Genomic DNA, 27792 nt, shown 5'->3' with positions numbered 1-27792 from the left:
AATAAGGTGCCTGGTCATTTACTTCTAAGATGAAAATATCATGAGTGGATCGATTGCAATTGTGTTTGTAGAAAATTAAACACGAAGAGGGATGGAGCTGGGACTGTAGTTTTGTGTTTGCCCTACAGCATTAGCAGAGCTGCTTTTCTCGTTTGCTTGGTTTAGCCTGGGGGCTTTGTGTAATTAACTTTGTATTTGTTCCCATACAGTAAATGCGGTAAAAAAGGGAAATCAGCACAATTTACTTACGCCTTTTCCCCAGAATAACGGTGCTTGTCACCAGATTTCAGGCCGAGGGAGGCTTGGGAAATGGTGTTTGCCACTTTGCCCAAGAAGGTCGTAGACTCACAACAACTTGCAGTGCCAAAACTGCGTCCTGAGCACCACAAGCTACTGGAACAGAAGCTTCTACGGACTCTTGCACATATTTCCAAGGATACAGACTAATAGGGATGGTGAAAGACACCTAAGAGGCCAACTTCTAGTGGGTCAGGTGATTTAACTGGAAAGAATAAAAGCAGACAGGTGAGGAACAAAGATTTGCCTGACTTAGTAAAAAAAACCCATCTCAAGCAGCACGTTAACAACTCTGGAAGCAATCTCCTTTGGGCTGATCCTCTCGCCCGACGCTCCAGAGCCATTGCCAATCTTTTCCTCTAGCAGAAGCATGAAACAATAGCCTAAGTCTGTTCCATCTAAAAAGAAGAATGGATGCCCTGAGCCATGTATAAGCCAGAGTTTTCCAGCCAGAAGAACTGAATAGTAATTGCTTTATTACAGTTTTGGAAGATATTTCTTATGGGAGCATTTCCACATTTAGCTATTGTGAACTGAGTATTCCTCGACATCGCATCGTGCTTGCCTTCAGACACATTTCAAGGCATTCTTTCTATTTTAAAACTTCAAATTGTCTGTATCTTTAGGCAGGTAGAAGAGTACGTGCCCAGCTCTCTGCACACAGGTAAGAACTTTCTCCTACTACAAAGCTTCCTACTTTGTCTGTAGTAAGAAAGCCTTGGTGAAGACTCTTATCAGCGAGCCCCCTTTCCTGTGGGAAATCTGTCTTTGCCCTCCGCACCCCCCTGGTGTGAAGAGAATTAGAGACATTAAGATCTTAAATAAATTTGTCTCAGCAGAGTCCCACAAACAAGAGGTGAGCCCATCCGCTTAAAACCCAGCTTATCTGAAAAGGGAGGTGAAAAACAGAGACCTCCTGCTTGAGATATAGAGCAAAGCAAGAAAAGGATTCATCCCCATGGATGGTGTACTAATTAATTCCTTTCTGCTGTAATGCCATGGCATTTGCAATGCCAGAACATCCATGCTGGACGCCTGTTCAGGAAACAATCTGGCCCTTGGGCACGACCCAGCTCACAGAATAAACCTGTGTTGGGTTGGACACGTAGGTGTCTGTGTGCGACCAAGGCATCCCAGATCTGGTACTCCCGGGAGACTGACCGATACAACGCTGTAGAGCAACCCGCCGGGCAGCTGGCGGCGGGTATCAATGCTCTCCAGGTGGCACCCACTGGCTCCAGGCTGCGCAAAGAGACTCAACTCACTTGGCAATAAAGCGATGGAACCAGTCGTAAACATCATTTGCTCTTCTCACGGGGCATTTCAACTGGGAGCAATTATTCTACACTGAATGCATGTTTTAAAATAGCAATATTAATTAGCACTGGCCAGCTGTTCCAGGTATCTGGAAAGACAAGAATATAAATGTGGGTATGAGTTCATTTCCGTCTCACCGCTTTTTTTCAGCTCGGAGAGCGGGATTTTCTGAAGGCACAATGTGACCGGTTCCCTTCTTCCAGCAGGAAGGTTTTACAGCAGTAAGCTTAAATTACAGATGGAGTTACAAAACTTGGGGTTTCCTGATAATCCTTGTCCTCAACTGGACTGAAGAGAAGGAAGAGGTGTCATAAGTCTTTGGGAAATGTAAATTAGCATCAAATTTAAACTCTACCAGTCATTCCTCTCTCCCTCGCTCTCTCTGTCTCTCAAAACCCCTTTTCTCCTCCTCAGGCTGAGTCTTGCCAGAGAAAAATGATACCAAATTCTTCTAATATCAGCATACTTTTGTCCAATAAGCTTGTTTTCTCTAATATAGATGTAGAACCAGTCCTAGAATGAAACTAAACTGGTAAAAGAAAACCCAATCCTTTTCTGTGTTTTTCAGAGACATTCTGCCAGTGTTGGTTTCTAATGTGAAATACATTTCTTCTACAGGACATTTGGTTTTAAGGAAAGGATATGGAAGGTTAATCTTCTCGTGGAACCTTGAATGAGAGGATCAGAATGGTAAGCCTTAGGAGATTATTAAACTTTTCACTGTCTTTATTCTGGTCTTTTTTATCATGTAAAACTAGTAACATGGCAGGTATTTTAACCACATAACGGATCACAGGAAAGGCGGTGTAGGGTTTCGGAACTGAACTGTTCAATATCCCAGTGATGAAAACGCACGGATATAGAGGGGTTAATCACACACGGCTCCTTTAACATAAACCCTGGTGCTTTTCATATGTGCAAATAAAGCATATAAGATACGCTTCTTGTTCCTAATAGTGCCGGTTACAGCTCTCTAGATTGTGTCACAAATATTTATGTGAGATTATTTTTCCTCACCATGAATCTAGCTCAATGGATGGAAGAAAAGAGGCTGACAGAAGGGAGAAAGAAGTGAAATAGCTGGTTATTGCTTTAGATGGAAAAGCCAGCAGTGGAGTGGACGAGTGGCGCAGGGACTGGCGCGAGGGACGCTGACGATCCCTCCCAGGCACTGGTATCTGGTTGTCCTTCTCTATTCTAGCAGGCAACAGTTAAATGACAATGACGGCCCAAGCCAATCACACCCCTGTGACTAACTTCATTTTCACAGGATTAACTGATAGACCGGACCTGCAGCTTCCCCTGTTCGTTGTCTTTTCCCTGATCTATGGGCTGACGTTGCTGGGTAATGTGGGAATGATACTGATCATCAGGTTTGACCCACACCTGCACACCCCTATGTACTTTCTCCTCAGCAACTTGTCCTTCTTAGACGTCTGCTGTTCTTCCACCGTCACTCCCAACATGCTGCTCAACTTCTTAGGGGCATCAAAGGGAGTTTCGTACAATGGCTGCCTTATGCAGTATAGCTTCTTCACACTTTTTGCCACCACTGAGATGTTTCTCCTGGCTGCAATGGCATACGACCGCTATGTGGCCATTTGTAACCCACTGCTGTACACTGTCGTTGTGACCAAGAAGGTCTGTGTACTGTTAATAGCTGGCTCGTGTTTGGGGGGAGCTGCAAATTCTCTGATACACACCTATGGCTTGCTGAGGTTGTCCTTTTGCAACTCAAATGTCATCGATCACTTTTTCTGTGACCTCCTCCCTCTCCTAAAACTCTCTTGCAGTGACACCCATCGCAACAAGCTCCTCGTTTCCATATTTGGTGCTTTAATTGAGGCAACCACTTTTACAGTCGTCATAATTTCTTACTTTTTCATCATTGCCATGGTGCTGAGGATCCACTCTGCCAAGGGCAGGCAGAAAACGTTCTCCACCTGTGCCTCCCACCTCACAGCCGTTTTCACATTTCACGGCACAATCCTGTTCATGTATTTCCACCCCCGTTCCAGCTACTCGCTGAGCACTGATAAAACCATTTCTGTGTTCTACACAGTGGTCATTCCTCTGCTCAACCCCTTGATCTACAGCTTGAGAAACAACGACGTGAAATGCGCTGCAAGGAAACTGTTGAAGAGAAAGGTCCTTCCCTGCGGAAAGCCTTCCAGAAGGGCATGTGGGGTAACTCCATAAAACCTCCATTCTCTTGGATATGGATTATCAGATCCTGAATCCTTTACATAAACTTACTACGATATCTCATGAAGATTGCTAATTGAAGGATGTGCAATGGGGAAATACGGAGCTATTAGTCCTGTTAAGCCTTATTTCAGCAAATTCCTGGTCACTGTAACAGACTGGATCTTCATCACAGAGGGCTTAAGCCACCTGTGAGTTCTTTGAAGTCTTTGGACACCAAATGTGGGATTTATCTGCCTGATTTAAATATTTCCATTTGGATATCTAGCTCAAACTTACTCACTTTTTGTAACCAACGAAGAGACACAGACACACCAAAATTTGAGTAGTCCTCCCAAGAAAGGTGTCTAAGACAGGTTAGATGCGTTTCTCCCTGAAGCTGCCTATTTTATCCACGGTCTGTAAGCCTGGGGTTTCCAGCACGTATCCATGTGAGGTGTCTTGCAGACACCCAAGAGTGACAGCCCCCCATTCCGTTCCCCACCACTGGAGCCCTACGAATTAAAGGACATTTCCATGATTGAAGTTTCCCAGAAACATTCTCTCTTTCTTCTCAAATGCTGCATCTAGCGATTGCATGCGGAACAAAGAGAGTTTGCTTCTGAAGATTGTTGAAAAGAGGTTAAGAAAAAATAGAAATATAATTACTGCAGTGCTTTTATATGGAATTCCAATTTTTTTTTCTTTCATGGATGTGGTTCTTGGTGTTGCAGCCTGCCCTTTATGGGACACGGGACACTGTGTGCAAACATTATCCCAGCCTTTAGTACAATCCCATTTCTTGGTGTTATATACAATAATTTTTTCCAATGAGATTGTTTCTTGGGACTTGTGAATCTTGATGATACAGATCTCTGGCCTAGATCTGAGCAAAGGCCCCGGAGAACTCTTCAAAAATCTATTTACAACGTCTTTACTGTGCCTCTGGCTCTCGGTGTTTAAAGACGCAATGAGATCTTACTGGAACAAGAGAAACATAATGTGAAAGTAACACAAACTAGCAGTTCAACTTCTCCTCCTGCCATCTGAGCAAGAGCCTGATCCTATATGAGAATTCTGGTGGTTTGTTTCACACTCACTCTTTCTCTCTTTTTTCCTGCGGTCATCTGTAGGTCCCTAACTCAGGTGTACACATGCACATGGCCAATGTGAGCAGTTAGCTCACTTTCTAGATAAAGAATGGTCATCAAAATATGCTAAGGGTCCTATTGATTATTTCCTAAGAGACGACACCTTTTCTATTATGTTGTCAGGCAACAAAACAGGGATTTTAAAATTTTTTCTTTATTTCAGTAGCATATGTCATCAATAAAATATAATATTCACCTTCAATCCTAATGGATTCCTCATCAGTTAAAGACCTGGATTTAGGATGGGTTGAGTTGCACAACTGGACATTGAACAGTCATACATTTTCTTTCAGCCACCCAAACGCACATCCTCTCTGAAAAACGAGTAGCCAGAGTGGGGAGCCCCTGAGCTGGGCTGGCACACCCTGCATTTTGGGGTACCTAACGCAGCTTCTTGACACCAGTGAGCTCGGTGTCCACTCAACGGACGTGCCAGCCAGAAAAGATGGGACAGTGTCGTCCTGCCCATGCCCTACAAGGCTCACAACAGCTCAAACGATGGCATGAGAGAGGAGATGGCCCCAAAAACTATTGCAAGCAGTTGAATAGTCCTGAAGGGGTCTTTTATACTGTAGGATGTCTGTGTTCCCTGTAGATTTAATTTCAACCCTGATTTTTTCAGTGTGCTACAGACACAGAATATTCCTGAGGCTTCTTTCCCTTTCCTGAGTCTCAGTAAAGCAGACGGGATTTGCCGTAAACGGGGCAATTGAGGACTGTGAACATACTTGTTTCGTGCATGTTGCTGTAGGAGAACAGCCCTCCGTTTGCCTGCTTAAAGGCTCCCGGGAGAACAATTTAATGATGTCCTTTGTGTCTGATCTGAAAAATATTAACGGAGGACTCAGTTGTTTGTGAGTGTTCAGTTCCTAATAGCCAAAGCAGCAAATATTTGCAGCAGAAGGTTCTGACATGATCTCTCAGGTTTGAGGGATGAGCTGCTGTTCTGTGCTGCATTCAAGCACGAAACATTATTTCTTTTCTGTGGAGCAAAGAGGGTTATTTTACGTCTTCCCTGACGTCTTCATACACTTCTCACTATTGTGTCAATGTAGTGAGCCAGCCACACACATTTCATTTGGTTGCATGTTTTCTCTATGGAGGAATTACAGATCACAGCCATCAGACAAGACCGTGAAAGAGCTCGGAATACCCAGCCCAAAGGGACATCCGTATGGATAGAGATATGTGGGGATGGCATCCCGGGGAGTGAAATCCAGACTTCTGCAGCGTTGGAGTGTTTGGACGTTCAGGACTGGAGAGAGAAGCATCCGACTGTAAAATCCAGGTATGTCCATGGTAGTTTTAGCGCTGACCTCTCAGCTTAGCCTTGACGGTTACAGTGCTCTCAGGATTTGGCAAACACGTCCCAATAGACTGTTTTAAAAAATTCAGGATCGGAATACACAAGAAAGAGCAGAATGGGAAAAGCAATATTGCTCTCTCTGTTTTACACCCAAAGAACTCAAGTTCTCTTTTGTTTTGTGTAGTATCAGGCTGTGAGTTGCAGCATCAGCAGGACAATCAGGTAACTTCAACCATAAGACCATAAATGTGTACAGCCTCTGTGGGATCGATTTCACTGAACTTCAGATTTCTCCATTAACCACTTACATTCCAAATTAAACAGCTCAGCTGCTTTTATGGTTAACTGAAGGAGACATGACGTCTCCAAGGGTAATTCCCTCCACTGACAGGCTTACAGGCTCCTTTCACATGAGGAGGTGAAATAACCAGAATGAATAGATGACTACATTGTTATTAATCACGCACTGATCACGGAAGCACCCTAACGGATAGAGAAGTTTGGATTGAATTTAGACATGGAAAGAGTAATTGTGTGATTGTCTGAAAACATCTAAACGTCCCCTGATCTTGACTCAAAATCTAGCAAGAGACCCGGGCACCTAAAAATTAAGTTGATGCCCATTCCTGTGTTGTTTCTGTGTTTTGTACGAGTTATTTCTGGATAAAATACAGAACCAGTCATGGGACAAGGGACTAGATCTCACCTCCTACCCCACGCCAGTCATGGACTCTCCTCTACAAAGCAGAAGGTTTGGATCTGCATCAATTAAGTCATAAAACAGACTCAAACCTGTAACTCTCTCCCTTCCTACTTCAGTGTTTTTAAAAGCTGGCTGCTGTTAAATGCCATGTTTTCTTTCAGTAGCATATTGAAGGAAAGCAGCCACCGAGAGTGCCTTCTGCAGACAACCGCGTGCTGCCGGAGCCTCAGGCACAGCGTTGAGCACCTCATCCAGGCTCCCTCTCTGCGTGACAGAGGAGGAACGTGCGCTTCCATAGACCAAAGTGAGAGCTAGGAGTTTAGGCGAGACTCCTCTACTTTGGACAAAATAAACTCCGCTGAGATTAATTCTTTCCTAATGAGTAAATAACAGGAAATACCCAGCTGAAAAGATGAAGGAAGATGTAGAACTCATTCGGTGCCTAGCATATGTTTCCAAAGCCACCAGTGACACCCGTATGTCAGACTTAGCATCACCTAAAAGTAGCCGCACTGTCGCAGACGTGCGTTGTTGTACCCCCCAAATCATCACTGGGCACCTTGTGCGTACAGCTGTGCTGGTTCTGAGATAAGCTTGGCCACAGTGATTGGCAAAAATCTGATCAGCATTTTTGAGGAGCCCACACAAAAAGGAAGCGAGACCCAGGTACTTAATCTCAGCCCTTGTCTTGCTTCACACTAGATTACCCCATGAAATACATTAATGAACAACCTTTCTTCCTTTCTTGTCTTTATAGTCGCCGCACCTCTCATCTCAGCAGGTAAGCTGTTACAGAGGTGAGCATGCTGGTAAGCAACCACACCACAGTGACCTACTTCATCCTCTTGGGACTGACAAATCGCCCAGAACTACAGTCCCTGCTCTTTGTGATGATCCTGCTAATCTACGCCATCACCCTTGTGGGCAACCTTGGCATGATTGCCTTGATCACCATTGACTCCCAGCTGCAAACGCCCATGTATTTCTTCCTCGTTAATTTGTCAGTTGTGGATCTCTGTTATTCCTCAGTTTTTGCTCCAAGGATGCTGGTAAACTTCTTAGTGGAGAACAAGACCCTTTCTTACTCAGCATGTGTTGCCCAGCATTTCTCGTTTGTTGTGTTTGTGACCACAGAGGGATTCCTGCTGGCTGTCATGGCTTACGACCGCTACATAGCCATTTGCAGCCCACTGCTTTACACCACTCTTATGCCCAGGAAGGTCTGTATTTGGCTGGTAGCTGGATCATACCTAGGGGGGCTCCTTAACTCATCAGTACATACTTGTGGCTTACTGAAGTTGTCATTCTGCGGCCCTAATACCATCAACCACTACTTCTGTGACACAAACCCACTGCTGCAACTAACTTGCTCTGACAAGCGTATCAACGAGATATTGCTTGTAACCCTCTCGGGGCTCATCGCTCTGTCAACTCTCCTATTTGTCGTCGTCTCCTACCTCTGCATCCTCTTCTCGATGCCGAGCATGAGCTCCACAAGCAGGCACAGAGCCTTCTCCACCTGCGCCTCCCACCTGACGGCCGTAACCCTCTTCTACGGGCCCGTCAGTTTGAGCCACGTGCAGCCCAGTTCAAAATACTCACTGGAACGGGAGAAAATTTCTGCAGTGTTTTACACCCTGGTCGTTCCCATGCTGAATCCCCTGATCTACAGCCTCAGGAACAAGGAGGTGAAAAATGCACTCCGAAGGGTGACGGAAAGGAGAAAATGCTGTTCATTAACCTGCCTGTCCAAATAAGAGAGAGTTGTAGGCATCACAAGAAAAATCACCCTATCCTAAGAAACGTCACTAAGATGTATGATTCTCCATAAAGTTTACTTCTCTCCCTTGGCTTAGATGGTGTTCAGCATAGTAGCTTGGCCTCCCATTGCTATCTTTAGGACTTAAACGATGAATCTCACTTAATTTGTCTTTAAGATTCTGGATCTTGACATATCTGAGTTCTAATGTCCACCCATAACGCGGGAAGAAGACATTAGCCCCACTAAAACCAGCAGCTGGACAAACGTTTAGCAGAGCGAGACGGCCAGTGCCCGTACCTGTGGGTGTCTGCTGGTTGGAGTACGGCTGGGAAGGAGGGCAATCACAAAACATTTATCGAGCCAGCTTTCCTCTGCTGCTTGCTTCGGGAGCCCTGGGATGCCATTCTTCTTTCTACCTACTCATTTTCCCATCGGAAAGTTTACGGCCTACCCTGGAGTTCCCTCTACTGGCTTATTTCAACCAATGACCACGGGTGAGGGGTTTGGCTCTCCATCTGGAGGACTGCCATCGTTATCCTGGCTGTCTCAGGAACCAGCGAAGTTCATATACATAATGTCTAAATGGTTTAAGTCAGTATTAACATCCTACGAAGAGTTCTGCTCCCAGGAGTGCTGGTCCCTGCCCGGCCGGGGAGCCTCTTGAGCTGGGCCTTGCCCTTGGCCGTGCCTTGTCACTCCGAACCTGCCCGGCAATCCCTGGACCCAGTCCTGACCCTTGGCTTGGGCTCGGACATGCCCTATCCTCATGGCGGCTGACGGAGCTGGGGGTCTTCAGCGTGGAGAAGAGGAGGCTGAGGGGAGACCTTCTCGCTCTCTACAGCTCCCCGAGAGGAGCGGGTAGCCAGAACGGGTCGGGCTCTTCTCCCAAGGAACAGGCCATGGGACAAGAGGAGACGGCCTCAAGTTGCACCAGGGGAGGTTTAGGACGGATGTTAGGAACAATTTTGACACCGAAAGGGTTGTCGAGCATTGGAAGAGGCTGCCCAGGGCAGTGGTGGGGTCGCCGTCCCTGGAGGGATTTCAAAGCCGGGCAGACGCGGTGCTGAGGGACGTCGGGTCGTGGTGGGTTTGTCAGCGTTGGGTTGGTGGTTGGACCCGACGGTCTGAAAGGTCCCTCCCAGCCTGGGCAGCTCTAGGATTCTATGGCGCTGCCTGCACAGCAAGGGACCTTGCAAGGGGCTGTGCCCGGGGACGCCCCACACCGACCCAGCTGGTCCCTGTTGTGATGCGGAGCCGCGGCATTGTGACATCACAGACGTGCCCCCACCCACCGGGCTGTGACCTCACAGCAGTGTCCCTATAAAACACGGGCCACCCCGCCGCACGTCTCAGTGTGTCCATGGCGGACTGCGCACCGTGCGACAGCAGCTCTCTGCTCATCCTTGGCTTCCTTCTCCTGGCTGCTGCGGCTGTCCTGCTGCCCGCCGCCGCCAGGTACCAGGAGTGGAAACGATGTCTGCACAGCCCGGCTCTTCAAGGTCAAAGGTACGGGACGAGGGACAATGTGCCAGCCCCTTGTCCTGCTTCTTGCCACCAAGGAGCAGAGCAGGACCATGCCAGGCACCATGCCCGTGTGTCTGCGGCGTGTGGGGGGTGCACAGGTCTGTGACGCGTTGGGCTTTTGCGCGTGACTTAAGTGGTTGAGGCACCATCCCTGGAGGTATTTAAAAGACCCGTGGACACAGTGCTCAGCGATATGGTCTAGTGATGGGTTTTGACAGAGTTGGGTTGATGCTTGGACTTGATGATGTCAAAGGTCCCTTCCAACCTGGGCAGTTCCATGATTCCATGACTAAGAGTCCCAGCTACAGCCCAAGAGAGCCCAAAAACGGGACCTATGTGGAGCAATGAGTTGAGATGGTGCCTACATGGTTGGGCCCTCCAAGGTGGAGGGCAGACGGCGTGCCCTGTGCTGCAGCCCCAGTTGTCACCTCAAAGCTGGAGCCGAGCCAGGAGGAGCGCAGCAAACTCTCGATGCATTCTGCAAGGGAATTCCTGGAGAATAGGCTGCAAAGGCTTTCCGTGGCAGTGCAGCCATCCACGGAAATGCTGCGTCAGTCACTGCCCAAACGCCCGTCGGCTGGGACTGGCCTGGAGGTCATCTGCTCCAACACCCCTGCTCAAGCAGGGCCACCTGGAGATGGTCTCCCCAGACCTTGGATTAGTCGTCTCCAAGCAGGGAGAAGGACCCCCATCCCGTGGGCTCCCTGCCGAGGGCACAGAGAGGATCTGCCAGACGGGGACGCCGGCAGGGCCCGGAGTGCCAGTCCCGACCTGCTGCACCCCCAGCCTTGTGCTGCCCTTGCGCAGAGGCCAGGAACCGCTCTCCTGCCTCCCCAGTTCCGCCTCCACGTGTCGGAGAGGTCAGGTACCCTCCTGCCCGCAGAGCAGGAGCACACAAAGATGCTCCTGGTGTCACTCGTCTGCCCTGGGATGTCCCCGCCGTTCGTGGCACCACAAGCACCTCTGTAGCAGCAGTTGCGTCTCCGGGGCAGGTCATGAGCTTTGTATCCCTTTCGTTTGCAGCGCGAGATGGAACCAGAGGAGGAGGACTTGGCAGAAGATGGCCCCTCTTCCCCTGCTGCCAGCACCAGCCAGGGGACCCAGGCCGCGCCGCCAGAGGCCTCTGAGGACGCAAACCACCCTGTCTCTGAGGACAGCAGCAGCAACGAAGCCTGCGCGAGCTCGTGCAGGCACTGCTTCTGTTTTTCCTGCATACAGGAGTGGGTCCGCAGGCAAGACACGTGCCCCAACTGCCACCAGTCTGTTCGGCACCTCTTCCCCACACAGGGAACCCACAACGATGAGGTGCAGGACATCACGCCCGGAGGGAGATCTCCACGCCGCTCTGCAGACAGGAGGAGACATCAGGCCCCCGGCCGCCAGCACCGCACGTCTTCCAGCAGAGACCACGGCGACGGCCGCGCCAGGGCCGCAGGGAGGGGACAAAGCAGGTCCCTGAGCTGGCACCAAGGTGGCCACAGCAGGGCTCAGCACGCCCGGGGCTACAACCACTCGAGAAGCAGGGGCAGGTCTCGGGACACTGGTCGTCGTGAGAGCCGACCCCAAAGGCACGAACGGGACATCCCGGCCTCCTCCTGGAGGAGCCAGCGCCGCCAGCGGGCAGACGAGGATTCTTCCTGGGGCCGGCACGCCACAAGGAGCCGATCCCGGCGGAGGTCCCGCAGCACGCAAGGCCAAGCTGGGAGGGAGCACTCCCGGGGCCACCGCGGCAGATGGTGGTGGTGGGGCAGGGACGGGGACGGGGAGCGTCCCGGTGCCTGGGACAGGCAACGGAGCAGGTTCCGCAGGAGAGGCCACAGCAGGGACCTGGCCGCAGCAGCCGATGGCTCCTCTGCAAGATGGAGGTGGTGGAGGAGCGGGGACTGGGACGAGGGACGAGCTCCACGGCCTCAACGGGACATCCGGGACTACTCGGGGAGGAGCCGATCCCGGCGGAGGTTCCGCAGCACTGGGGGCCGACCACGAGCCCAGCCGGAGCGGCAAAGGAGGAGGGATGGGGACCAGTGGGGAGTCCCAGCTTCTTCCAGGAGAAGAGAACACCGTCTGCGGAGAGGCCGCAATTCCTCCAGAGGAGGGCGTGCAGCAAGGAGACGATCCCGGCGCAGGATCTGGTAGCACACCCTACCAACAAGGGGAACGCAATGCTCGCCGCCTGACCAATGCCCCCCAGGCTGCGCATCCAGCCCAGGGACGCAATAGGCCCTCGAGGTGGTGGTTGTGCGCCTGCTGAGGGGCATGCGGATGGTGGCAGTGGGACAGTCACAATCTGGGTTGCCGCCGACTCTGGCAGTGGCAGCCAACAGGATCGAGCCAGCCCCACTGCTCCTGCTGAGGAAGGAAATCCACGGCAGAAAGCCCGCCTGTCCTCTCCTCTCGTGGCAACCCCTCTGGGAAACGTCTTCCAGCGCTTGACCACCCTCCAAATAAACAAGTTTTGTATAGTCATTAGCTAGAAGGCCCTGTATTTCAGTTTGCGCCCGTTGTCTCTTCTCCTCTCACCGCATAGTGCTGAGAAGGGACTGCAGGAGCGGAGGGGCCTGGTGGAAACCGGGGCACAAGGGCAAAGGAAAGGACAGGGAAGGAGGAGAGGGCGAGCTGAGGTTCTCTGTTGGGGCTGTTCATGCTCAGGGCCTCAAGGTCTCGCGGCTGTCTCTCTGTGGAGGGCAGTGCGAGGGAGACTCCTCCACAAAGCCCTTCCTCCATCTCCACTCATTGCTCCAAATCAGTCCTGGTTTTGTGCTCTCTCGGACTGTACGTGTGGCTCTTGGTCACATGCGAAAGCCCAACACGTAGCAGATCGGGTGGACCACGCGGTGGATAAGGAATTGGCTGGATGGGGGAAGGGTTTTACACTGACAGAGGGGAGATTTGGATGAGATCTGAGGAAGATATTCTTGGCTGTGAGGGGGGTGAGCCCCTGGCCCGGGTTGCCCACAGAAGCTGTGGTTGCCCCATCCCTGGAGGGGTTCAAGGCCAGGTTGGACGGGGCTTGGAGCAACCTGGGCTGGGGGGAGGTGTCCCTGCCCAGGGCAGGGGGTGGCACTGGGTGGGCTTTAAGGTCCCTTCCCACCCAAACCATTCCATGATTCTAATTCTACCCTGGTGACCGTTTCAGTTGTGTCATAATCACACAAAAAAAATACCCCAAGACAAAAAACCCTTCCAACCTAAAAATTTTAAATACTTATTTACAGATATGGGAAAAGCGTGGGTATGTTGAAGAGATGCCCAGGCAAGAAGGTTGGGAGGCACTTCCCAGGAGCTGTGCCTGGGCTGAGCGGGCCCATCTTTAGGCCAGGCCCTGCGCGGCCCCCTCAGGAGACGGCTGTTGGAGGGGCACACCCGCCGCTGTTTTAAAAGCTGGCTGCTGTTAAATGCCATGTTTTCTTTCAGTAGCATATTGAAGGAAAGCAGCCACCGAGAGTGCCTTCTGCAGACAACCGCGTGCTGCCGGAGCCTCAGGCACAGCGTTGAGCACCTCATCCAGGCTCCCTCTCTGCGTGACGGAGGAGGAACGTGCGCTTCCATAGACCAAAGTGAGAGCTAGGAGTTTAGGCGAGACTCCTCTACTTTGGACAAAATAAACTCCGCTGAGATTAATTCTTTCCTAATGAGTAAATAACAGGAAATACCCAGCTGAAAAGATGAAGGAAGAGGTAGAACTCCATCGGTGCCTAGCATATGTTTCCAAAGCCACCAGTGACACCCGTATGTCAGACTTAGCATCACCTAAAAGTAGCCGCACTGTCGCAGACGTGCGTTGTTGTACCCCCCAAATCATCACTGGGCACCTTGTGCGTACAGCTGTGCTGGTTCTGAGATAAGCTTGGCCACAGTGATTGGCAAAAATCTGATCAGCATTTTTGAGGAGCCCACACAAAAAGGAAGCGAGACCCAGGTACTTAATCTCAGCCCTTGTCTTGCTTCACACTAGATTACCCCATGAAATACATTAATGAACAACCTTTCTTCCTTTCTTGTCTTTATAGTCGCCGCACCTCTCATCTCAGCAGGTAAGCTGTTACAGAGGTGAGCATGCTGGTAAGCAACCACACCACAGTGACCTACTTCATCCTCTTGGGACTGACAAATCGCCCAGAACTACAGTCCCTGCTCTTTGTGATGATCCTGCTAATCTACGCCATCACCCTTGGCTGTCTCAGGAACCAGCGAAGTTCATATACATAATGTCTAAATGGTTTAAGTCAGTATTAACATCCTACGAAGAGTTCTGCTCTCTCTTTACGCCGCTGACGTTGAAAACTTTCGCTTGTTGATTTATGTGGAGCTATGTTCATCAATCGGGTTCAGCAGAACCACTGATGTGGAAGTTAACCCCTTGCAGGCGACTTCTGCTCAAGTGTCAGGCCAGTATACTCAAGAAAGCAATTAGCAAACACCGGAAGGACCGCATCGGGGGAAGTAATCAGTCCCTTTGCGTAATAAAACACGTAGGGTAAAAGCTCCAGCTCCCAGAAGCGTACTGCAGGTCTCGCCTTTAAAAGAAAACTGTTCCTTGCACGCTGATTTTGACAGATTCCTAAATTCAACGGAAGGAGCGCGTGTTCTGAAGAGGGTCGAAGGCTGAGCAACCCTTCCTCTCCCGAGGCCACGGTGCCCCACGCCTCTGGTACAAGACAGGCAGACTGCCGACGTGCAAGACCTGGGGCAGATTTCGAGGCCCAACAACTTGCCATATCACTTCTCAGGGTAACAAGCCTAGAAAATTGCGTCAGATCAGGCAGTTCAAGAAGGGTCATTAAGAGAACAGCAGGAAGAGAAAGAAAATACTTCAAGACAGCAGGTTAAAATTAAATATTGTTTGAGGTCTAGCCTCAGAAAAAAAAAAGCTCTGCCTCAGGTCTGTGCCTACCTACTTCTCCCAGTCTGAATTTGGGCTGTATAGAAGTCAATCCAAGGTAAGGAACCGCAAAGCAGACGTTCATTAGACCAGCGCGTTCCCGTGTGCATCGGCTGCACCGTTCTCCACGCGCTGCTAAACGTGATTCTCCCGAAAGCTGCGACACTTTGCAAAGCTCTCTCTGCTTCTCCATTTCTCTCCCTCCAGGCCTCTGCTTCGCTGGCGCTCCCTCTTCACCAAACAGAAATTTCCCGTTTCCTTCCGTTTTGTGGGTTATGTCAGTGCGGAGCTCTGGGCTCTCCCTTAGAGTTTAGGATGCTCCCGGGTCACAGAGAACTCTGTTCTAAAGACAGCTACGCGCAAGCCCAGGCACTGGGGTTAATCTTTACAATTCTAAGAACATCAGAAAACGCCACCAGCCGGGTAGCTCTACCCTTCTGGAGGTAGGTAAAACGACCCTGAACTTCCCATCATTGTTCTCTGTGAAAATAGCGTTCAGCAGCGTTTCTCCAAGTCTTCCCCTCCTTAGATATGTCTGTGTGGGCTTCCGTTTGGGATGTGTGGCAGGAATTCAAACACCTGGCATCTGACAGCAGTGAGTTCCAGCATCTGTGTTGACGCTGATGAGGAGGAAACAACCAGCTGAAAGAAGCAACCCCAGCTGCAACTCAAATGGTGGTAGAACTGGAAGAGATCCCTCTCAAAAGGTCCTGATTTGGGGTGGTTCTTTTTTGGTTTGGGTGCTTTGTGGGGGGCTTTTTGTTGTTACAGGACACCTAGAGGATTGAATGTTTTGGCTACATAAAATGTGGGCAAGTAAAGGAAAGGGACAAGAACCCCAGATTAGAATCATCTAGGTGGAAAGAATGCTGTGTACTCGCTTTTAGAGTTCACCCAGTTATATATAAGCTTATGGAGACTCAAATTCAAGGTTCCATTGCTTGCTGCAGTATTTTGCTAGATTCACATGCTCCACCTGGCCTGGAATCAAATAAAATTTCAACTCCAAATTTTTGTTGTACCTCCCCTTGCATCAAGCAGAAGGCTTACAGCATGACCAGGCTACGATTTCAGAATAAGCCAAAACCGCCAGTCCAACTTGCTTTGTGTAACGAATAACTGCTTCCTTCATCCTGACCACTCTTTGTACCTCGGCAGATCTCCCATTGTATCCCTTGAGTCAAATGGCTGGAAGGAATGACAGCATGGTAACCCATTTCATCCTCCTAGGACTGACAGACCATGGGCAGCTGCAGGTCCCTCTGTTCTTCGTATTTGCAGTGATTTACGTCATCACTGTGGTGGGGAACCTTGGCATGATCATTTTGATTCGGACTCATCTCCAGCTTCACACTCCCATGTATTTCTTCCTCAGTAACTTGTCCGTGATCGACCTCTGCTATTCCACTGTCTTTGCTCCGAGGTTGCTGGTGAGCTTCCTAGTGGAGAGCAAAACCATTTCCTACTCCGCGTGCCTTTCCCAGAGCTTCTTTTTTGCGCTTTTTGCCACCGCGGAGGCGTTCTTACTATCTGCAATGGCATATGACCGCTACGTAGCCATCTGTAGTCCGCTGCTCTACAGTACTGTTATGACCAGGAGAGTCTGTACGCAGCTAGTGGTGGGATCGTACGTGGGGGGGCTCCTGAACTCGTTGACGCACACTTGTGGCTTGCTGGGGCTGCCATTCTGCGGGCCCAATGTCATCAATCATTACTTTTGTGACGTACCTCCCCTGCTGCAACTGGCGTGCTTGGACACCCGGCGTAATCAGACTTTGCTATTAGTTTTCTCTGCGGTTCTCGCTCTCCTGACCCTCCTGGTCATCGTCGTTTCCTACGTGCGCATCCTCTCGGCCATCCTGAGGATCCGGTCGGACAACAGCAGGAAGAAAACCTTCCACACCTGTGCCTCTCACCTGACTGCCGTCACCATTTTCTACGGCTCCGTTTCATTTAGCTACATCCAACCCAGCTCCAGCTACTCGATGGAGCAGGAGAAAGTCTCAGCAGTCTTCTACACCCTGGTGATCCCCATGCTGAACCCCCTGATCTACAGCCTGAGGAACAAGGAAGTGAGGAACAGCTTCAGGAGGACTCTTAGGGCAAAGCAGCTTTTCCACTAACGAGCGCGGCACCTTGCAAAGAACGCACGCAAAGCTGAGGGAGAACGGTTTGGGGGTACGGTTCCAAATAGCAAAATTTAGAAATGTCTTCATAATTTCCTTTTAGTAAAGAGCACGCGTGGTGCTATCGACTTCGATTGCCTCTTATGGCACTACGTTGGGACAGCATGAAGGTCTCACTCTCTTTTCCAAAGCAGAGTGTCCCGAGCAGCCTCTTTGCAGGCAGGAGCAAGTGTCCCAAAGCAGCTCAACTGGTGTTCTCACCTCACGGCATCCTGCACTGTCACTGTAAATAGAAATGAAGCTTAATGACGCTCTTAAGGAATGTGGGAATGACTCGCATGATCGTTATTGTTTCTTTATCCCATATCAGGTGATAAACACATTTGTTATTGGGCTTATACCCAGTTAGCTCCCGCCTACGCATGAAATGTTTAGCTTTTGTCTCAAATTCAAAAGCCACTGATATGAAATACATATAATCACTCATGTCCTTTTTCTACCCCGCCTTATCTTTAGCTTAATCTCTTCCCCAGGAACCGTCCAAAATACAGCACTGATAATATTTCACACTTCAAAACTGTGTCCGGGTATCCTGTATGTGAGACACTTAACGATCCTTTTAAAGCAAGCCATATTTGTAAAAGATACAAGTTCTTGTAACGGGGGGGCTGAAACGTCACTATTAAAGAGTTGGCTGTGTAAGCGTGTCTGTTTTGCGGAAGATTAATGATTTTCAGGGCGCTTAAGAGGCTCCATAGCCATAGCTAAAATTGTAACTATTAGGATCAGATAATTTCTTTAAAAAAACCAACTTCCTCAAAAAGATTAGGGAAAATATCTCCCTAGACCTTCCTCTCCAGGCACAGCTCTTCACTGCCCTCCTGGTCCGTGTTTAACTCGGACCCTGAGCCCCCAGGGCCGTAGGTACCTGAGACTTACACAGCCTCTGTGACACTTTGGGAGAGCGTTTGTAGAGACCACCATGCAACAAAATCGGTCCTGTTAAATTCAGAAATAAGCTCAGCTGGAGAAGATTGTGACAGCTTTATCCTGGAGTCCTCTGCATACTGGAGTGAGCGAGCTCTCACGGTCGCGCAGCAGCAGCAGGGTTTCCTATCCCTTTGAAGACAAAAGCTAACGAGGACAAACTTCCTCTGAAAAATGTCGGAGTTCAATGCTGAAACACAAGTGAAGAACCCCCAAAAGCGTTTGGATTTTGAATGGTGTTGAGGAATGGCTATATGAGAACGGGCACGGCACCATGCAGGACTGTCAGAAGTAAGCTATGCCTGCCTGCATGGAGAATTCCGAGTCACGCTGATAAGAAAGATGCTGAAGGCCGTGCTGACCTTCCTTAAGTCAGATAAACAACTTTGAGAAAGTAGACTGTGAGAGAACAGGAACAAACCCGGACCCAAGAAACCGCATGTAGGAGGAGTATGAATAATGTAATCTTTAGCGCACAGCCAATAGTTGTAAGACAAATAGGCATATCTAAGTGTAAGAGTATAAAAGTCTGATGAAGCTGCAATAAAGCTGAAGCTTGCTTTATCACTCATATTGAGTCGACTGCTTGTTTCCCTCGCTCGTCGCAGAATGGAAAAAAGAATCATGCTTTTGAAAAGGCAAAGAGAAGGTGTGCTTTGTCCGACCCAACACGGACGTGTCTAAGACGAGGTGGATTCGTCCATTCCAACTGGGGAGACAGACCCGATCGGAGAAGCTCTCTACAGACACAGAACAGAGAGAGTATTCCTCACAAGCCCATAGCCCATATCCAGATGGACTCGGATGGCGACGTGGCTTCACACTGCAGTGAAGGTCTTGTCCTAAGAAAAGCCCGAGGAATTCCTATGGGCTGGTTTTCCCCCGCGTGAGGATCCAGCCTGTGTTATCCCTCGGTGTCACTAACAAGCCACAGGAATTGCTGAACAACAGTCTCCCTCCTCCCAGCCCATGCAGTAAAGCGGCACAGCAGCTCCCGCAAAGAACGCTCCCTGGGGCTAAACATGCGCCGGAGCAGCACGCAGCCCTTGGTTTCGGGTGTTGCTGCCTAGCTCTAGTTTGGTCCCCGAAGCCTGGAGTATCTCCTCCTGTCTGCTCGCTCTCGGGTTCCTCAGCCTCTCCTCCTGCCGCCTGCACGATGCAAGGAACACAAGGACAACCGAGCATTGTCTTGACTAACATCTCAGATCCAAAAGGGGCTGCAGGAGTTACCAGACCCGCTGCTGGCCATAAGGGGCCCTGGCAGGCCCCTGAGTGCATTAATAAGCCTTAATGACCCTGACCGGCCTCACCTGGGACCTCCACCCACACTCATGGGCCCAGGAGCTCTATTTAAGCTCAGCCCTGGGCCTTGACTTCCTTCTGCAGCTCTGTCGCAGGAGTGCTGGTCCCTGCCCGGCCGGGGAGCCTCTTGAGCTGGGCCTTGCCCTTGGCCGTGCCTTGTCACTCCGAACCTGCCCGGCAATCCCTGGACCCAGTCCTGACCCTTGGCTTGGGCTCGGACATGCCCTATCCTCATGGCGGCTGACGGAGCTGGGGGTCTTCAGCCTGGAGAAGAGGAGGCTGAGGGGAGACCTCGCTCTCTACAGCTCCCTGAGAGGAGCGGGTAGCCAGAACGGGTCGGGCTCTTCTCCCAAGGAACAGGCCATGGGACAAGAGAAGATGGCCTCAAGTTGCACCAGGGGAGGTTTAGGACGGATGTTAGGAACAATTTTGACACCGAAAGGGTTGTCGAGCATTGGAAGAGGCTGCCCAGGGCAGTGGTGGGGTCGCCGTCCCTGGAGGGATTTCAAAGCCGGGCAGACGCGGTGCTGAGGGACGTGGGGTCGTGGTGGGTTTGTCAGCGTTGGGTTGGTGGTTGGACCCGACGGTCTGAAAGGTCCCTCCCAGCCTGGGCAGCTCTAGGATTCTATGGCGCTGCCTGCACAGCAAGGGCCGGGGGCTGTGCCCGGGGCCTCTGCGAGGGGAGGCTGGGGCCACCCCACACCGACCCAGCTGGTCCCTGTTGTGATGCGGAGCCGCGGCATTGTGACATCACACACGTGCCCCCACCCACCGGGCTGTGACCTCACAGCAGTGTCCCTATAAAACACGGGCCACCCCGCCGCACGTCTCAGTGTGTCCATGGCGGACTGCGCACCGTGCGACAGCAGCTCTCTGCTCATCCTTGGCTTCCTTCTCCTGGCTGCTGCGGCTGTCCTGCTGCCCGCCGCCGCCAGGTACCAGGAGTGGAAACGATGTCTGCACAGCCCGGCTCTTCAAGGTCAAAGGTACGGGACGAGGGACAATGTGCCAGCCCCTTGTCCTGCTTCTTGCCACCAAGGAGCAGAGCAGGACCATGCCAGGCACCATGCCCGTGTGTCTGCGGCGTGTGGGGGGTGCACAGGTCTGTGACGCGTTGGGCTTTTGCGTGTGACTTAAGTGGTTGAGGCACCATCCCTGGAGGTATTTAAAAGACCCGTGGACACAGTGCTCAGCAATATGGTCTAGTGACGGGTTTTGACAGAGTTGGGTTGATGCTTGGACTTGATGATGTCAAAGGTCCCTTCCAACCTGGGCAGTTCCATGATTCCATGACTAAGAGTCCCAGCTACAGCCCAAGAGAGCCCAAAAACGGGACCTATGTGGAGCAATGAGTTGAGATGGTGCCTACATGGTTGGGCCCTCCAAGGTGGAGGGCAGACGGCGTGCCCTGTGCTGCAGCCCCAGTTGTCACCTCAAAGCTGGAGCCGAGCCAGGAGGAGCGCAGCAAACTCTCGATGCATTCTGCAAGGGAATTCCTGGAGAATAAGCTGCAAAGGCTTTCCGTGGCAGTGCAGCCATCCACGGAAATGCTGCGTCAGTCACTGCCCAAACGCCCGTCGGCTGGGACTGGCCTGGAGGTCATCTGCTCCAACACCCCTGCTCAAGCAGGGCCACCTGGAGATGGTCTCCCCAGACCTTGGATTAGTCGTCTCCAAGCAGGGAGAAGGACCCCCATCCCGTGGGCTCCCTGCCGAGGGCACAGAGAGGATCTGCCAGACGGGGACGCCGGCAGGGCCCGGAGTGCCAGTCCCGACCTGCTGCACCCCCAGCCTTGTGCTGCCCTTGCGCAGAGGCCAGGAACCGCTCTCCTGCCTCCCCAGTTCCGCCTCCACGTGTCGGAGAGGTCAGGTACCCTCCTGCCCGCAGAGCAGGAGCACACAAAGACGCTCCTGGTGTCACTCGTCTGCCCTGGGATGTCCCCGCCGTTTGTGGCACCACAAGCACTGTGGCTGAGCGTGCACCTCTGTAGCAGCAGTTGCGTCTCCGGGGCAGGTCATGAGCTTTGTATCCCTTTCGTTTGCAGCGCGAGATGGAACCAGAGGAGGAGGACTTGGCAGAAGATGGCCCCTCTTCCCCTGCTGCCAGCACCAGCCAGGGGACCCAGGCCGCGCCGCCAGAGGCCTCTGAGGACGCAAACCACCCTGTCTCCGAGGACAACAGCAGCAACGAAGCCTGCGCGAGCTCGTGCAGGCACTGCTTCTGTTTTTCCTGCATACAGGAGTGGGCCCGCAGGCAAGACACGTGCCCCAACTGCCACCAGTCTGTTCGGCATCTCTTCCCCACACAGGGAACCCACAACGATGAGGTGCAGGACATCACGCCCAGAGGGAGATCTCCACGCCGCTCTGCAGACAGGAGGAGACATCAGGCCCCCGGCCGCCAGCACCGCACGTCTTCCAGCAGAGACCACGGCGACGGCCGCGCCAGGGCCGCAGGGAGGGGACAAAGCAGGTCCCTGAGCTGGCACCAAGGTGGCCACAGCAGGGCTCAGCACGCCCGGGCCTACAACCACTCGAGAAGCAGGGGCAGGTCTCGGGACACTGGTCGTCGTGAGAGCCGACCCCAAAGGCACGAACGGGACATCCCGGCCTCCTCCTGGAGGAGCCAGCGCCGCCAGCGGGCAGACGAGGATTCTTCCTGGGGCCGGCACGCCACAAGGAGCCGATCCCGGCGGAGGTCCCGCAGCACGCAAGGCCAAGCTGGGAGGGAGCACTCCCGGGGCCACCGCGGCAGATGGTGGTGGTGGGGCAGGGACGGGGACGGGGAGCGTCCCGGTGCCTGGGACAGGCAACGGAGCAGGTTCCGCAGGAGAGGCCACAGCAGGGACCTGGCCGCAGCAGCCGATGGCTCCTCTGCAAGATGGAGGTGGTGGAGGAGCGGGGACTGGGACGAGGGATGAGCTCCACGGCCTCAACGGGACATCCGGGACTACTCGGGGAGGAGCCGATCCCGGCGGAGGTTCCGCAGCACTGGGGGCCGACCACGAGCCCAGCCGGAGCGGCAAAGGAGGAGGGATGGGGACCAGTGGGGAGTCCCAGCTTCTTCCAGGAGAAGAGAACACCGTCCGCAGAGAGGCCGCAATTCCTCCAGAGGAGGGCGTGCAGCAAGGAGACGATCCCGGCGCAGGATCTGGTAGCACACCCTACCAACAAGGGGAACGCAACGCTCGCCGCCTGACCAATGCCCCCCAGGCTGCGCATCCAGCCCAGGGACGCAATAGGCCCTCGAGGTGGTGGTTGTGCGCCTGCTGAGGGGCATGCGGATGGTGGCAGTGGGACAGTCACAATCTGGGTTGCCGCCGACTCTGGCAGTGGCAGCCAACAGGATCGAGCCAGCCCCACTGCTCCTGCTGAGGAAGGAAATCCACGGCAGAAAGCCCGCCTGTCCTCTCCTCTCGTGGCAACCCCTCTGGGAAACGTCTTCCAGCGCTTGACCACCCTCCAAATAAACAAGTTTTGTATAGTCATTAGCTAGAAGGCCCTGTATTTCAGTTTGCGCCCGTTGTCTCTTCTCCTCTCACCGCATAGTGCTGAGAAGGGACTGCAGGAGCGGAGGGGCCTGGTGGAAACCGGGGCACAAGGGCAAAGGAAAGGACAGGGAAGGAGGAGAGGGCGAGCTGAGGTTCTCTGTTGGGGCTGTTCATGCTCAGGGCCTCAAGGTCTCGCGGCTGTCTCTCTGTGGAGGGCAGTGCGAGGGAGACTCCTCCACAAAGCCCTTCCTCCATCTCCACTCATTGCTCCAAATCAGTCCTGGTTTTGTGCTCTCTCGGACTGTACGTGTGGCTCTTGGTCACATGCGAAAGCCCAACACGTAGCAGATCGGGTGGACCACGCGGTGGATAAGGAATTGGCTGGATGGGGGAAGGGTTTTACACTGACAGAGGGGAGATTTGGATGAGATCTGAGGAAGATATTCTTGGCTGTGAGGGGGGTGAGCCCCTGGCCCAGGTTGCCCACAGAAGCTGTGGCTGCCCCATCCCTGGAGGGGTTCAAGGCCAGGTTGGACGGGGCTTGGAGCAGCCTGGGCTGGGGGGAGGTGTCCCTGCCCAGGGCAGGGGGTGGCACTGGGTGGGCTTTAACGGTCCCTTCCCACCCAAACCATTCCATGATTCTAATTCTACCCTGGTGACCGTTTCAGTTGTGTCATAATCACACAAAAAAAATACCCCAAGACAAAAACCCTTCCAACCTAAAAATTTTAAATACTTGTTTACAGATAAGGGAAAAGTGTGGGTATCTTGAAGAGATGCCCAGGCAAGAAGGTTGGGAGGCACTTCCCAGGAGCTGTGCCTGGGCTGAGCGGGCCCATCTTTAGGCCAGGCCCTGCGCGGCCCCCTCAGGAGACGGCTGTCGGAGGGGCACACCCGCCGCTGTTTTAAAAGCTGGCTGCTGTTAAATGCCATGTTTTCTTTCAGTAGCATATTGAAGGAAAGCAGCCACCGAGAGTGCCTTCTGCAGACAACCGCGTGCTGCCGGAGCCTCAGGCACAGCGTTGAGCACCTCATCCAGGCTCCCTCTCTGCGTGACGGAGGAGGAACGTGCGCTTCCATAGACCAAAGTGAGAGCTAGGAGTTTAGGCGAGACTCCTCTACTTTGGACAAAATAAACTCCGCTGAGATTAATTCTTTCCTAATGAGTAAATAACAGGAAATACCCAGCTGAAAAGATGAAGGAAGAGGTAGAACTCCACCGGTGCCTAGCATATGTTTCCAAAGCCACCAGTGACACCCGTATGTCAGACTTAGCATCACCTAAAAGTAGCCGCACTGTCGCAGACGTGCGTTGTTGTACCCCCCAAATCATCACTGGGCACCTTGTGCGTACAGCTGTGCTGGTTCTGAGATAAGCTTGGCCACAGTGATTGGCAAAAATCTGATCAGCATTTTTGAGGAGCCCACACAAAAAGGAAGCGAGACCCAGGTACTTAATCTCAGCCCTTGTCTTGCTTCACACTAGATTACCCCATGAAATACATTAATGAACAACCTTTCTTCCTGTCTTGTCTTTATAGTCGCCGCACCTCTCATCTCAGCAGGTAAGCTGTTACAGAGGTGAGCATGCTGGTAAGCAACCACACCACAGTGACCTACTTCATCCTCTTGGGACTGACAAATCGCCCAGAACTACAGTCCCTGCTCTTTGTGACGATCCTGCTAATCTACGCCATCACCCTTGGCTGTCTCAGGAACCAGCGAAGTTCATGTACATAATGTCTAAATGGTTTAAGTCAGTATTAACATCCTACGAAGAGTTCTGCTCTCTCTTTACGCCGCTGACGTTGAAAACTTTCGCTTGTTGATTTATGTGGAGCTATGTTCATCAATCGGGGTCAGTAGAACCACTGATGTGGAAGTTAACCCCTTGCAGGCGACTTCTGCTCAAGTGTCAGGCCAGTATACTCAAGAAAGCAATTAGCAAACACCGGAAGGACCGCATCGGGGGAAGTAATCAGTCCCTTTGCGTAATAAAACACGTAGGGTAAAAGCTCCAGCTCCCAGAAGCGTACTGCAGGTCTCGCCTTTAAAAGAAAACTGTTCCTTGCACGCTGATTTTGACAGATTCCTAAATTCAACGGAAGGAGCGCGTGTTCTGAAGAGGGTCGAAGGCTGAGCAACCCTTCCTCTCCCGAGGCCACGGTGCCCCACGCCTCTGGTACAAGACAGGCAGACTGCCGACGTGCAAGACCTGGGGCAGATTTCGAGGCCCAACAACTTGCCATATCACTTCTCAGGGTAACAAGCCTAGAAAATTGCGTCAGATCAGGCAGTTCAAGAAGGGTCATTAAGAGAACAGCAGGAAGAGAAAGAAAATACTTCAAGACAGCAGGTTAAAATTAAATATTGTTTGAGGTCTAGCCTCAGAAAAAAAAAGCTCTGCCTCAGGTCTGTGCCTACCTACTTCTCCCAGTCTGAATTTGGGCTGTATAGAAGTCAATCCAAGGTAAGGAACCGCAAAGCAGACGTTCATTAGACCAGCGCGTTCCCGTGTGCATCGGCTGCACCGTTCTCCACGCGCTGCTAAACGTGATTCTCCCGAAAGCTGCGACACTTTGCAAAGCTCTCTCTGCTTCTCCATTTCTCTCCCTCCAGGCCTCTGCTTCGCTGGCGCTCCCTCTTCACCAAACAGAAATTTCCCGTTTCCTTCCGTTTTGTGGGTTATGTCAGTGCGGAGCTCTGGGCTCTCCCTTAGAGTTTAGGATGCTCCCGGGTCACAGAGAACTCTGTTCTAAAGACAGCTACGCGCAAGCCCAGGCACTGGGGTTAATCTTTACAATTCTAAGAACATCAGAAAACGCCACCAGCCGGGTAGCTCTACCCTTCTGGAGGTAGGTAAAACGACCCTGAACTTCCCATCATTGTTCTCTGTGAAAATAGCGTTCAGCAACGTTTCTCCAAGTCTTCCCCTCCTTAGATATGTCTGTGTGGGCTTCCGTTTGGGATGTGTGGCAGGAATTCAAACACCTGGCATCTGACAGCAGTGAGTTCCAGCATCTGTGTTGACGCTGATGAGGAGGAAACAACCAGCTGAAAGAAGCAACCCCAGCTGCAACTCAAATGGTGGTAGAACTGGAAGAGATCCCTCTCAAAAGGTCCTGATTTGGGGTGGTTCTTTTTTGGTTTGGGTGCTTTGTGGGGGGCTTTTTGTTGTTACAGGACACCTAGAGGATTGAATGTTTTGGCTACATAAAATGTGGGCAAGTAAAGGAAAGGGACAAGAACCCCAGATTAGAATCATCTAGGTGGAAAGAATGCTGTGTACTCGCTTTTAGAGTTCACCCAGTTATACATAAGCTTATGGAGACTCAAATTCAAGGTTCCATTGCTTGCTGCAGTATTTTGCTAGATTCACATGCTCCACCTGGCCTGGAATCAAATAAAATTTCAACTCCAAATTTTTGTTGTACCTCCCCTTGCATCAAGCAGAAGGCTTACAGCATGACCAGGCTACGATTTCAGAATAAGCCAAAACCGCCAGTCCAACTTGCTTTGTGTAACGAATAACTGCTTCCTTCATCCTGACCACTCTTTGTACCTCGGCAGATCTCCCATTGTATCCCTTGAGTCAAATGGCTGGAAGGAATGACAGCATGGTAACCCATTTCATCCTCCTAGGACTGACAGACCATGGGCAGCTGCAGGTCCCTCTGTTCTTCGTATTTGCAGTGATTTACGTCATCACTGTGGTGGGGAACCTTGGCATGATCATTTTGATTCGGACTCATCTCCAGCTTCACACTCCCATGTATTTCTTCCTCAGTAACTTGTCCGTGATCGACCTCTGCTATTCCACTGTCTTTGCTCCGAGGTTGCTGGTGAGCTTCCTAGTGGAGAGCAAAACCATTTCCTACTCCGCATGCCTTTCCCAGAGCTTCTTTTTTGCGCTTTTTGTCACCGCGGAGGGGTTCTTACTATCTGCAATGGCATATGACCGCTACGTAGCCATCTGTAGTCCGCTGCTCTACAGTACTGTTATGACCAGGAGAGTCTGTACGCAGCTAGTGGTGGGATCGTACGTGGGGGGGCTCCTGAACTCGTTGACGCACACTTGTGGCTTGCTGGGGCTGCCATTCTGCGGGCCCAATGTCATCAATCATTACTTTTGTGACGTACCTCCCCTGCTGCAACTGGCGTGCTTGGACACCCGGCGTAATCAGACTTTGCTATTAGTTTTCTCTGCGGTTCTCGCTCTCCTGACCCTCCTGGTCATCGTCGTTTCCTACGTGCGCATCCTCTCGGCCATCCTGAGGATCCGGTCGGACAACAGCAGGAAGAAAACCTTCCACACCTGTGCCTCTCACCTGACTGCCGTCACCATTTTCTACGGCTCCGTTTCATTTAGCTACATCCAACCCAGCTCCAGCTACTCGATGGAGCAGGAGAAAGTCTCAGCAGTCTTCTACACCCTGGTGATCCCCATGCTGAACCCCCTGATCTACAGCCTGAGGAACAAGGAAGTGAGGAACAGCTTCAGGAGGACTCTTAGGGCAAAGCAGCTTTTCCACTAACGAGCGCGGCACCTTGCAAAGAACGCACGCAAAGCTGAGGGAGAACGGTTTGGGGGTACGGTTCCAAATAGCAAAATTTAGAAATGTCTTCATAATTTCCTTTTAGTAAAGAGCACGCGTGGTGCTATCGACTTCGATTGCCTCTTATGGCACTACGTTGGGACAGCATGAAGGTCTCACTCTCTTTTCCAAAGCAGAGTGTCCCGAGCAGCCTCTTTGCAGGCAG

General features: G+C 51.7%; 4 protein-coding genes across 4 annotated transcripts; all 4 read left to right on the top strand.

Annotated features, from left to right (window-relative positions):
• The first annotated feature begins 2811 nt into the window (after nucleotides 1–2811).
• On the top strand, nucleotides 2812–3813 carry LOC141743121 (olfactory receptor 5I1-like). Its single transcript, XM_074586843.1, has one exon. It carries the CDS (start codon nucleotides 2830–2832, stop codon nucleotides 3811–3813), a length of 984 nt encoding a protein of 327 aa, XP_074442944.1. The 5' UTR covers nucleotides 2812–2829.
• Nucleotides 3814–7761: 3948 nt separating this feature from the next.
• Nucleotides 7762–8715, top strand: LOC141743120 (olfactory receptor 5J3-like). The gene has a single exon (XM_074586842.1). The coding sequence runs from the start codon at nucleotides 7762–7764 to the stop codon at nucleotides 8713–8715; it is 954 nt and encodes a 317-aa protein (XP_074442943.1).
• Nucleotides 8716–16307: 7592 nt separating this feature from the next.
• On the top strand, nucleotides 16308–17249 carry LOC141741663 (olfactory receptor 5J3-like). Its single transcript, XM_074582521.1, has one exon. It carries the CDS (start codon nucleotides 16311–16313, stop codon nucleotides 17247–17249), a length of 939 nt encoding a protein of 312 aa, XP_074438622.1. The 5' UTR covers nucleotides 16308–16310.
• Nucleotides 17250–26624: 9375 nt separating this feature from the next.
• LOC141741662 (olfactory receptor 5J3-like) lies at nucleotides 26625–27566 on the top strand. The gene has a single exon (XM_074582520.1). It carries the CDS (start codon nucleotides 26628–26630, stop codon nucleotides 27564–27566), a length of 939 nt encoding a protein of 312 aa, XP_074438621.1. The 5' UTR covers nucleotides 26625–26627.
• The last annotated feature ends 226 nt before the right edge of the window (nucleotides 27567–27792 follow it).

The sequence above is a fragment of the Larus michahellis genome, chromosome 4 (assembly GCF_964199755.1).
Source record: "Larus michahellis chromosome 4, bLarMic1.1, whole genome shotgun sequence".
Classification (NCBI taxonomy): domain Eukaryota; kingdom Metazoa; phylum Chordata; class Aves; order Charadriiformes; family Laridae; genus Larus; species Larus michahellis.
This window is presented reverse-complemented; position numbering and strand designations above follow the sequence as displayed.